Raw genomic sequence first — 12599 nt, forward strand, 5'->3', positions numbered from 1 at the left:
ATGGCTAAGATTAGGCAATTTGGTAGTGTTCTTCACACTGGTGGATCGGGTGATGGCGAGGAGAGAGTTGTCAAAAGTGTAAGACAACATGTCAGAGATGATGATCGAGCTGTGGGACAGAATGATGATTGTGAGGTTGTTGAAGACGAGGCTGAAGCTGGTTTTGAGAATGAGGTTGATGAGAATGGAATAGGTGTCGAAGAGGAAATTGTCGGAGACTTACGAGACCAGTTCAGAGATGTTGTCCAAGATGAGGTGGATAATTATGATGGGGACAGTGGAGATGACATTTGGAATGATGATACTATTCCTGATCCATTGTCGTCTGATGATGATGAAGAAGAGTTGGAGCGTAGGGAAGAGGTCGCAAATACACAAGGCTGTGAAGAGCTTTTGTATTTGGGAAAAATGTATGGTTGTGCATCTGACTTCAAAGTGGCTCTTCTAAGGTATTCACTAAGAACAAGGTATGATATCAAATTGTACAAATCATGTGCTAGGCAACTTGGTGCAAAGTGCTCTGATGTAGAGTCTAAGTGTCCTTGGAGAATATATTGCTCTTATGAAAGGAGAAGACATAAGATGCAGATTAAAGTTTATGTGAATGAGCATACTTGCTTAAGATCAGGATACTCGAAGATGTTGAAGACATCTTCGATTGCTATGTTGTTTGAAGAAAGGCTAAGACTGAATCCGAAGCTCACAAGGACTGAGATGGCTGATGAGATAAAGAGAGAATATAATCTAATTGTCACAGAGGAACAATGTGGTAAAGCTAAGTCTAAACTTTATAGACAAAGAAAAGCAAGCCATGAAGCTCATTTTTCTCGTATTTGGGACTACCAAGCAGAGATTCTTCACACAAATCCTTACTCGACGATGGAGATTGAAACTGTCCCAGGACCAGTTTTACAGAGCAAACAGAGGTTTAACCGTCTGTACATGTGTTTCGCAGCTCAGAGAGAGACTTGGATTGACACATGTAGGCCAATCATAGGTTTAGATGGGGCATTTCTGAAATGGGATATCAAAGGACAGTTGTTGGCTGCGATAGGACGAGATGGTGACAACAGGATTTTTCCAATAGCTTGGGCTGTGGTAGAAGTCGAGAACAACATCAATTGGGAGTGGTTTGTTAAGCACTTGAAGGAAGCCTTGGACTACAAGATGGGGCTAGATTCACCATCATATCAGACAAACAAAAGGTTAGTAGTTAATGCTTAGAAGTATTTCGCTCTGTTTTCATTGTTAATATAACTAAAATACTTAGTGATATGCAGGGTTTGGTGAATGCTGTTAAAAATGAACTACCTGAAGCTGAACATCGTATGTGTGCAAGACACATTCTATCTAACTGGAAGAGAGATAGTAAGGATCCAGAGTTAGAGCTTATGTTCTGGATCATAGCACACTGCTACACTAAAGGAGAGTATGAGGATGCTTTAGAAGCACTTAAGAAGTACAACAAAGGTGTGCATGACACTCTTCTTCTCCAAAATCCTCCAACATGGTCTAGAGCATTCTTTAGACAAGGATCATGCTGCAATGACAACTTGAACAATCACTGTGAGTCGTTCAATAAAACCATAAGGGAAGCAAGGAAAAAACCACTACTCGACATGTTAGAGGATATTAGGAGGCAGTGTATGGTTCGTAATGCGAAGAGGGCTATTATTGCTAGTAGACTGAAGACTAAGTTTACTAAGAGGGCGCATACAAGATTGAACTGACAAAGGAGAAGGCAAAAGATTGCAGAAGGTACTTAGCGTGTGGAAATTTCCATGAGATTGATCATCATAGTGTTACATATAGTGTGGACATGAACTTGCGAACATGCGGCTGTATGAAATGGCAGGTGACAGGAATTCCTTGTATACATGCTGCATGTGTCATAATTGCAAAGAAGATTAGGTTTGATGATTATGTGGTTGATTACTACACAACAGAAAAGTGGCGACAAACATATAGTCGAGGAATCAAACCTGTCCAAGGCATGAAGTTATGGCCTAGATTAGGTAGGATAGGAGTTCCGCCACCACCATTTAGAGTAGGGAATCGTGGAAGACCAAGTAATCATAATAGTAAGAAAGGTCTTAATGAATCTTCATCTTTGCCCAACAAGAACAAGTTAAGTAGGGACAAACGTATCATGACTTGCTCAAACTGTCGAGAAGAAGGTCCTAACATACAGACTTGTGCTAATGAGAGGGTCGAGAATGCACCCAAAAGACCAAGAGGTCGACCAAGAAAAGAGATTTCGGTATGATGCTCATTGTTTAAATACTAATTAAAAGGATTCTGTTTCGATCAGTTTTAACCACTATGTTATATTTTGCAGGGAGATGTATCTCAAGCACAAGGACCATCTCAGCCCCAAGATGATGGCACAGATGCAGTGAGAAGATGATGAATCCACCAGGGCGGATGATAAAGTTTTAGACGGAGGAGAAGAGGTCGGATCTACTGGAGCTCAGGCGTCATGACATCCTTTTTTTTTCATTTTTTTTCATGACATCATATTTACAGAAACTAAAAAAAAAATATTGTGTTGATTAATTGATGTAGCTGCACATAATGACGAAACAAATAAGACAAACCGACAATGTTTTAGTCTTACTATTCAATTTCTTGACTCACAAGAAACTAACTATTGGTTTCAAATTATATGTTTAGTACCAGCCGAATAAAGACAAGTACGAGTTTATGTGAATGATCAATTTTCGTTAAAGGCATATAAAGTCATTATATCCATATGAAAGTTACGCCATAGATCTTAGTTTTTCTTATTCCTCTGTTTTTAATTACTTTAAACTACGTAACTTTACATATTTAACAGGCGTTAAGTATTTTTTAATTAAAGTTAACAGTTGACTATTGCTAAGTTAAAATGGCTGAGTTAACATAAGAACAAGATTAAAATGGCCAATATTAAAAAAATGGACATTTAAATTGCTCATATATGAGTTGGAGCTTTTTTTGGCTTTTTTTCTAAAGTTCAGAGTTATTTTGGTGATTTTCTCGATAAATTATTACATTTATCCATATTATAAGTGTAAATAATAAATGTGATCATTTTTAAATTTATCTTTTCAAATTTGTTATTTTGGGTTGCTAGAGATCCAATATGACTTTAGCCTAATGTTAATATTCCAATTTTTTGCCGGGCTCATTAATATTAACATTTTTTATGTTGGGCTCACGATATTAATATCCGGTCTTTTTGGGGTTTATTAACATAAATATTTTTGTCGACTATTATTATTATTATTATAAATATGAATAAGTTACGTAGTCATCTATCTAATTAAAACAGAAACATTATGATTTTTTCTAGGTGGATTTTTAAGTTGGACTTACTTATAGATATATATATATATATATTTTCTGATCCTATTAATTAACAATTAATGTTAGTAAATGATTTCTTTATTCTATTTTGCTAACTTAATACCTTATTCTTTATGCATTGATTTTATCAGTTGGCCCATATTCCTTATATTCAAAAAAAAATATCTCCTTGCCCAATCGATTTCATAATTAACCAACGTGCAATCTATCTAATTAAAATCAAAACATTATGACTTTTTCTAGGTGGATTTTTAAGTTGGACTTACTTTTATATATATATATTTTCTGATCCTATTAATTAACAATTAATGTTAGTAAATGATTTCTTTATTCTATTTTGCTAACTTAATACCTTATTCTTTATGCATTCATTTTATCAGTTGGCCCATATTCCTTATATTCAAAAAAAATATCTCCTTGCCCAATCGATTTCATAACCAACGTGCAATAATTACGCCTGGGACTTATTATCCGAGATCCGGATTCGATCCGAGATCCGCTCCGGATCCGCTTCGAAAATAGGATATCCGGGGTGCCCGGATCCGAATCCGGATAGTAAAATCTTGGATCCGTGCAAACCGAATCCAGATCCGGATATCTTAATTTTTAGGTCCGGATATCCGGATCCGGATCCGTATTTTTAAAATACATTAAATTTTTAAATTTTATTAATATTTATATTTGATATATTAATATTTATACATGAATTAATCTTATAATATTATATTTTAGTTTTTACAATATTATAAACATATATAAATATATTTATAAATATTTTAATTTATGTATTATATTTTAAAAAATTAGTATTTTTTGTTAAAAAAATTATTTTTAATTATTTTGACGGATCCGGATCCGGATATCCACGGATAATAGAATATCGAGGCGGATATCCGAAACCCGGATATCCAGAAACCACGAATCCGAATCCGGATCCGGATACCCTAAATTTTCCGGATATCCGGATCCGTCCCAGGGCTAGCAATAATGTTAAACTTGAGATTTCATAACCACTATCTAATAAGTCCACATGCAATAATCACCATGCAATATATTACTCCTTAACCAATTGATTGTACTGGGTTTACCGACTCGAGGGTCTAAGATTTAAAAGTGTTGATTAAAATGCAGTTTTTTAAATAGACAAAATTCTTACAAATTAACAAAATATTTGTAACATTGTTAATATAAATTTGAATCATATAATATCCCGCGCTTCTGAAGCGCGGGTCATGATCTAGTTTTAAATTAAAGGATTTAACCGAACTGAACACAAATATTACAATATTGAAAACTAGGTGAGAATAAAGCACGTTTTGCAATCTCATGGGTAATTCAATTTGCATCTATATAGACATGTAGAAAAGTAACATCATTGTATTTCTAAGCTAACCATTTGATATTCGAAGTTAGAATCAGAATGCACATATCATTAACCACAACTTGAAGCTGATCCATGAGGACCTTGCAATCACCCTTGAAAATCACATCTTTATAACTATGAAATAACATGTTTTGAGCCGCTATGTATAAGGTTTTTGCGTCACTTCACAACTTACACCATCTAACTGGGTGTATCCCCAATGTAGAACTATACCCATATCATCTCTCATGATGCAACCACCATTTGCAAGACCCTAACTAGAATATGATGCATCAAAGTTACATTTCACCCAACCAATTCTCGGCCGTGAACAACATATAGATGGACAAGACTGACCAAAACAAATGTGGTGTGTATTGGAATTCTGAGCATTGATCCATTTATTTACATCTACTATAGCCTGATCAACATCATTTTGTGTAAAATTTCAAAAAACATCATTATGTGTAGAGGATTATTGTTTAGGCGGACGCTTAGACCGATTGTTAGGTGTCTTATAGATGATTATTGTTTAGGCGGGCGCCTAGGCCGATTTATTGAACGCCTAAACCGATTTTTTTAAAAAAATATCAGTCTGAAAATATCATTTCGTTCATACCCGATTTTAGAACACTATTGTGTATTAACCCTCTTATTCTTGAAAATAAGATTATTAACCAAATAGGTAAAATACGTCTATGGGATGCAACATCCCTTTTTTGTTTGCTGAAATTTTAACTTTATAGCAACAAAAAAAGTTGTACAATCTTATGATCCTATAGGGGATCAAAAGAAATAGTAACAATGAAATGATCTTCGAGCACAAGAATGCTCTACTTTTGAGTTGGAAACATGTAAAGGAACAAGAACAAAAATAGAGGAGGAGCTCTGATCCGCTAGGTCTGTACGTTGATGTTATGGCAGCACTGATACTAAGGCAACACTGTCTTGGTATTCCATCTACTCAGTCCGTCATTAGGCAGCTCATCACCACTCCCATACTGCAATGCCATAAGCCGGTACTGCATTTTGTGATGAACAATCCTAGTAATATAAAGTGCAGAGCGAGGAGGATGAAGATGACGACGTCCGTTTCTTTCACGCCATATCCAATAGATAGAGGATTGGAAAGCCATTTTTCATTTATTATTTAAGTTTTTTCGTCGTTGTATTTTTGTGAGATGTATGTTTTTTTCATCTTTACTCATTGTTGGTATGTTTACATAAACACTGCTCTTACATTGTTTTTTACTCACCACTCATAAAAAATTTAAATCTTCAAAGTTTTACGCTAATGTAAAGTGATACCAGACAAAATACACATGTGGTATAATTTATGTTACCATTCAACTTATTTTTTTGGCTATTAATTGTTGTAAAAAATAAAAAAAACTAATAGAAAAAGGTACGGTGGGGTACGTTTGTTCTTGATTGCACGGGAAAATAAAAAGTGAGGTTATGAATGTTTAGAGTGGTTAGAACTAACCACATGTAAATGATTTATGTAACCATTCATCATTAACCCACACTCAATACATATGTTGTGACTTGCAACTTAAAAAAAAGAATATGATGTGTGGTTTACAAGACACACGTGAAAACGAATAAGAAGGAAACTAGGTGAGGTTTGATGAGTTGGTGATTTCTTTTTTTTTTTTAGAATTTTTGCACCTGTATTAAAAAAATACTAGGTTAAGATCTGCGTCTTGCGCGGAATATTACATTATATATAAATTACTTTCATGTATTATATATTCTTTTATATATTATGAAATAATAAATATATATTAAATATTAAAAAATCAGCAACTGTTACGTATATTATCAAATTGATGTGAATACATAAATAATTTTTATTAATCCAAACGAACATATTTTATTTGTATGGTCTATAATTATATTTAATATATAATATATTTTTAATATTGATATTTATTAAATACTTTTTTCTAATCATATTTTTTGATCATTTGTATCTTTTTATAACAAAAACTTTGAATCAGTGACAACAAAAAAATTCATTGTGTGATGTTTAATAGATTTGTAATTTTTAATTTTTAATTTTTTAAAAAATTCCATGCGAAGGTTAAAATTAAATTATTAAATTTTCAATATTTGTTCAAAGCTTTTTTTCAAAAAAAAATGTTCAAAGAAAATTTCAAAATTAAAATATTTATATATTTTATTTGGTATATAGTTAATTTAAACGATATTAATATATATATATATATATATATATATATATATATATATATATATATATATATTTAATCTTAATATTTATTAAATGAGTCTTCGTACTTATATGATTTTGTAGTCATTGTATCTTGTCATAAAAAAATTTTAAACCATGGTTCATGGAAATTTTAATATGAGACTTTTAACAGTTTTAGTAATTTATAGTTGTTTTTAAAAATTCAAAATATAAAATATACAAAAAAATCTAAATCCCCTATATATTAATTGAGAAAATTTTGAAAAGATGTAACCTCAATTTTGTAATAATTTAAAACGATCTCTTGCTTATGTGTCAATCAATTAGGTAGTTAATTAGTCATACCTGTCAGTCTCACTTTAAAATTGAAAAACATGTTGGTCGAATTCGATTTTTATATCTCACCAGAAACATTTAATACCAACTATATGATATCATATGATATTAACTAAAGCAAGGTGATTATTTATTATATATTATTTCCTTAAATAAAACCTATGGAATTACCTAATGTGATTATGATATATATAGTAGTTAATGATTTTAAATAATGAAGATTTGCTAATAATTTGTATGCTTTCTATCATTTTTGTTTAATTCTTTACAATTAAAATAAATTACACAATTACATTAATCATATATTCAAAATTTAGATTTTTTTGTATATGTTGTATTTTGAATTTTTCAAAACAAGTATAAATTACTAAAACTGTTAAAAGTCTCACATAAACTTTTGTGATCAATGTTTAAATTTTTTTCTATAATAAGATACAATGATAATAAAAGCATATAAATAAATAATTTTATTTTAACTGGTGTTTATGTTAATATATATATGTATATATACTTCATATCGTTTAAATTTAATTATATATCATATACGATAGATAGGATTGATTGTTTTGATTTATTTATTCTAAAATGATTGCGAATAAACAAGAGCGGTCATTTGATTTATATGTGCAAGCCAATTTATTACATAATAGTAACTGATTTCTTACTTATTTAATATATAATTATTATTTTACTATTTCATAATATGGAGAAAAATATAAAATATGTATTTATTCTGCACAAGGCGCAGATCTTAACCTAAGTATGTATCTCTTTAATAATTTTGAATCTTAAACATTTTCTAAATCTCAGGCCAAAATAAAAAAAAGAAATGAGAATAAACTCAAAAATCAATATTTATATCATGCAATAACCAAAATGACACAAAAAGGAGAAAAATATCGAAGATAGATAGGATTGGCATGTGAACGTAAACTTCTCATAACCATAATTAACTTTTAAATTGCTAAATCATGATATAAAATCGAGTTGGCATAATTTCATTGTAACCAAATAGTAGGCATGAGATTCTTCGGCCTAAACGTTAGGTTTTTATGCGATAAAATGTTTTTTGACCTAAAATATTTTTTAAAATAAGTTCAGTTCATTAGTAAATAAATTATGTAATTAACAAAAATATTTTTTTAAAAAAATTTTTAAGGGCCAAATATATTAATTCGATCAATAATATAATTTTTTTTCCATACGATATTTCTTAAATAATTTTCATATAAATTTATCATGCGCAAGGCACAGGTCTTATCCTAGTTTATATTATATGGTTAATGTGGTTGTTTAATTTATTTTAATAAGTTAAAATTGAAAAAAACGATAAAGGATACACTAATTTTTATAAAATCTTTATATTCAAGATCATTAATTTTCATATATACTTAAGCCACATTAGGCAATTTCGTAATTTTTATTTATGGAAAGAATGAAGTACATTAATAATTAATTAATAATTAGTTTAATAAAAAGCTTATTATATATTTAGATTGACCAATCTATTTATCTAGAGATTCTAAAAATGATTTTGGTGATGACACATGTCTATCTCAAATGTTGTAATGTTTCTCTTTTAATATATAGAGGATTAAACAAAAATGATATAAAACATACAGATTATTAGCAAATCTTCATTATTTAAAATCATTAGTTACTATATATATCATAATCACATTAGGTAATTCCGTAAGTTTTATTTAAGGAAACAATATATAATAAATAGCCACCTTGCTTTAGTTAATATCATATGATATCATATAGTTGGTATTAAATATTTCTAGAGAGATATAAAAATCGAATTGGACCAACATGTTTTTCAATTTCAATGTTAAGCTGACACGTAGGACTAATTAACTATCTAATTGATTGACACATAAGCAAAGGGTATTTTTTAATTATTACAAAATTGAGGTTACATCTTTTCAAATGTTCTTCAATTAATATATAGGGGATATGGATATTTCTCTATGAAGAGTAGTGTGTAGTTCGGAAATTCAAGCATAACGATATGTATGGAATTGAAACATACATTTTAAACTAAGAAAGGAATTGATACAGAAATTCTTTATATAAACTATAAATTAATCTGAGAATGAACAAAGACATAGCAAATATAAATTATGTAAACAACCTATAGTGGCCACGTTAGATTCTTCTAATAGCTCAGACTGTAATGCCATTTGAAAATAAGAGATGAAAATGATCAAAACTTTGTTCCATTGATTCGTAGCCAACATCATACGTAACCCTGAATCTCGAATAAAATACGTAACATGATAATGCTGGAATTAAGACAACCCAATTTGTAATTTTAGTGGGGTTTACATCGTTTTGATGTTTGTTTGATTATAACATATAGATCATCTTGTAATGTTATACCATCTAATCGATATATTTTTTATTATTGTAGGCAAGGTCATTAGTAGAGCAGAGAACATGACAAATACATGGGACGTATTATAGGCAAAATCCACTGTCAGAGAGAACATGTCAACTAATTTAAAACCATACGATATGCATGTATATATGTATTGAGAATAAAGTTAGACCAGTGGCAGTAACTGTAAATAGTCTAGTAATGTGTGGGTCTATACAAGCAATGGCTGAGAGTAGTTCTCATGTTGACACGTCATATAATGGCATGCCCGTAAATATGTTGTATTTAAGGGTACTTTTTAAAACTGCTTCCCTTTTACCTATTTTTTTTCATTTCATTTTTTTTTTCATTTCATTTCATTTACATTTTTTTTTCATTTCATTTTCTTTGTAAACGAACGCTTTAAAGCACATAAAAGTTTGAAAATTTGCAAAGGTACGCCTATGAACCTTTTTCATTCAATTTTATTTTTTATTTTTTATTTATTAAACATTAATAATTTTGGTTAAAATATATTTAATTTTATTTTCATTTATAACACATAATACTGTTCTTTTAGAAATATAATATATATATAATATACACAATATAAACTAATATATATATATCCAAACTTAATTATTTAAGTTAACTATTTTCCAAAAAAAAATTGTTAAGAATACATAACAAATTGATTTACAAAATTAAATAATGTTAAAAACATAATAGTGTTTATAAATAATTTTATACTAAATAATGTTTCATACATAAATAATATTGAAATATATAATTTTTAAAAAAGGAAGTAAAATGTACATTTTAATACTAATAATAATTAGGATAAAACATAATGTGTAATTTTGATTTAATTTTTAAATTTAGTATTATTAATATTTTAATAATAATGTAGAGTGTCGTCTAATCGTCGAGTGAATGGAAGTTCTTCCGGACAAAGAGGCCGACATGTTTCTAATGAAACTAGGACTAGAGTAATTTTTTCAACTGGACTTACGAACAAGAGAAAAAAATTGATTGAATTGTTTGATCATGCAATTTCTATGAATAATTATACTATGAAAGATCCTACGGCTCTTGGTAGAATGTATATGGCTGAAATATTCGACCATGCGTTTAACATGAATATAACCTACAGTATTTTCAAGAATAAACTTGATGAGTTAAAAAAGGATACAAGATGTGGAAATTTCTGATGAAATCCACCGACATTTCGGTTGATACTGAAACATCCATGATTTACGCATCTCTGGAGTGGTGAGATAGTTAGGAATTCCTAAAAAGACTTTTAGTAGACTAACTAAATTATCCATATTTTAGTTGTGTTGGAATGAATATGGAACTCAATTTTGTGTTAAGGTCACACCTGAGTTACAAGAAATGTATTATTATCGATACGGTAATGCATCACTAAATATCATGGCAATATGTGACTTCACTATGTTATTCACTTACACTTGGAATGGAGTTCCAAGATCATGTCACGACACAGCTTTTCTCACTATGGCAAACGAAAAGTGCTTCTGAGTTTCTTATGCCTCTATTTGACAAGTATTATCTCGCTGATTCTGACTACCCCAATTAACAAGAGTTTCTAGCTTCATATAGATCATCATGTACAGAGTTGTGAGGTATCATATGTCACAATTTAACTTATGTCCCCCTCTAAGAAATGAAGAAGAACTCTTCAATCGGCGTCATGCTTCTTTACATTCCGTAATCGGGAGGACTTTTGGGGTTTGTAAGAAGAAATGGAGGATTCTTTTCCAAGATACAACATTGATATTTAAAAATTGATAATGGCTCCAATAGGATTACATAATTTTATAAACATTTTAAATTTTCAAATACAAATTTTGCTGAAGTAATGATAGAAAAAATACTCTCTCCGTTTCAATATAGATGTTGTTTTAGAAAGACTATTTTGTTTCAATTTACATGAAGTTTTGAGATTTTAAGGTTAACTTTAACTTTATTGGAAACTGTTCAGCCAATTAGATTTTACTGTCTCTTTTATAATTGGTTAAAGTAATTTTAAAATTATATCTTTAAAATATTTTTTTAGAAAAATGTAATTTTCTTAATTTTTGTGCACTATTACAAAACATCAAGTATTATGAAACGGAGTGAGTAATAAACAACACAGACTCGAAGAACGATTTAGATGACATAGAAGCATCAAATGCTGTAAATGGAGAATATATGTTTCAAATAAGGGATAATATTGCAAATATGTTATGAAAAATTTTAAATTCTTGATAGTATCTTTGTTTGTGTTGTTTCATAAGAAAAAATTAAAAATATATATATTTACTAGTAATAATTATAAATATTTAAATTTAATTTGCATTTCACACCGATTAAAATATTTTTACCATTCTAATATTGGTTCCATACCACCTTTCGTTTTTGCTACCAGATTTTAGTTTATACTGCTTTTAATCACTAACTAGGTGTTTGCCCACAATTTTGCGGGTAATTATATTATATGAAGAAATATATATTAAGTTTAATTGCCGGTAATTAATTCATCTATATTTAAGATTTTTAATTGTATATTTGAAAACATATATTAGATTAGGTAATTCTAGGGTTAGTTTCCTTTTAAAAAATTTATTTAAATAAATCAAAAATTAAAAACCATCAACCAATCAAATCTCTTATATATTAAAATAGAAGCATTGTAATAAATACATTCACACTATAATAGACACGTGGCAGCCTCACAATGATTTGATATTAAGTATGCTAACGCGTTCACACTTTATTCATAAATGTGTTCACACTATGTACTTTGCGTTTTTTTTTAATATAAAACTCACATACATGGTTCTAATAAAACTCTGGATTTTTTGGTTCGAATAAAAATAGATAACAAATCAAAAGCCAAACTATATATATATTATTTTTATTGTTACTGATAAAGTTGAGTAAAATATTCATAAATTTTGATTCGATTC

The 12599-nt window shown here is 29.5% G+C and overlaps 1 protein-coding gene across 1 annotated transcript; it reads left to right on the forward strand.

Annotated features, from left to right (window-relative positions):
- Positions 1-2407, forward strand: LOC106377648. Its single transcript, XM_013817912.2, has 4 exons — positions 1-1205; positions 1271-1649; positions 1856-2260; positions 2339-2407. Exons 1-4 carry the CDS (start codon positions 1-3, stop codon positions 2405-2407), a joined length of 2058 nt encoding a protein of 685 aa, XP_013673366.2.
- The last annotated feature ends 10192 nt before the right edge of the window (positions 2408-12599 follow it).

Source organism: Brassica napus, chromosome C2, assembly GCF_020379485.1.
Source record: "Brassica napus cultivar Da-Ae chromosome C2, Da-Ae, whole genome shotgun sequence".
In the NCBI taxonomy this organism is placed as follows: domain Eukaryota; kingdom Viridiplantae; phylum Streptophyta; class Magnoliopsida; order Brassicales; family Brassicaceae; genus Brassica; species Brassica napus.

Excerpts from the sequence above, each read along its gene's own strand:
- LOC106377648 (XM_013817912.2), top strand. The coding sequence starts at position 1 with ATGGCTAAGATTAGGCAATTTGGTAGTGTTCTTCACACTGGTGGATCG. Across the intron at positions 1,206-1,270 it reads TCATATCAGACAAACAAAAG|TGATATGCAGGGTTTGGTGA; the intron begins GTTAGTAGTTAA and ends TAAAATACTTAG. Across the intron at positions 1,650-1,855 it reads ATATTAGGAGGCAGTGTATG|GTGACAGGAATTCCTTGTAT; the intron begins GTTCGTAATGCG and ends ATGAAATGGCAG.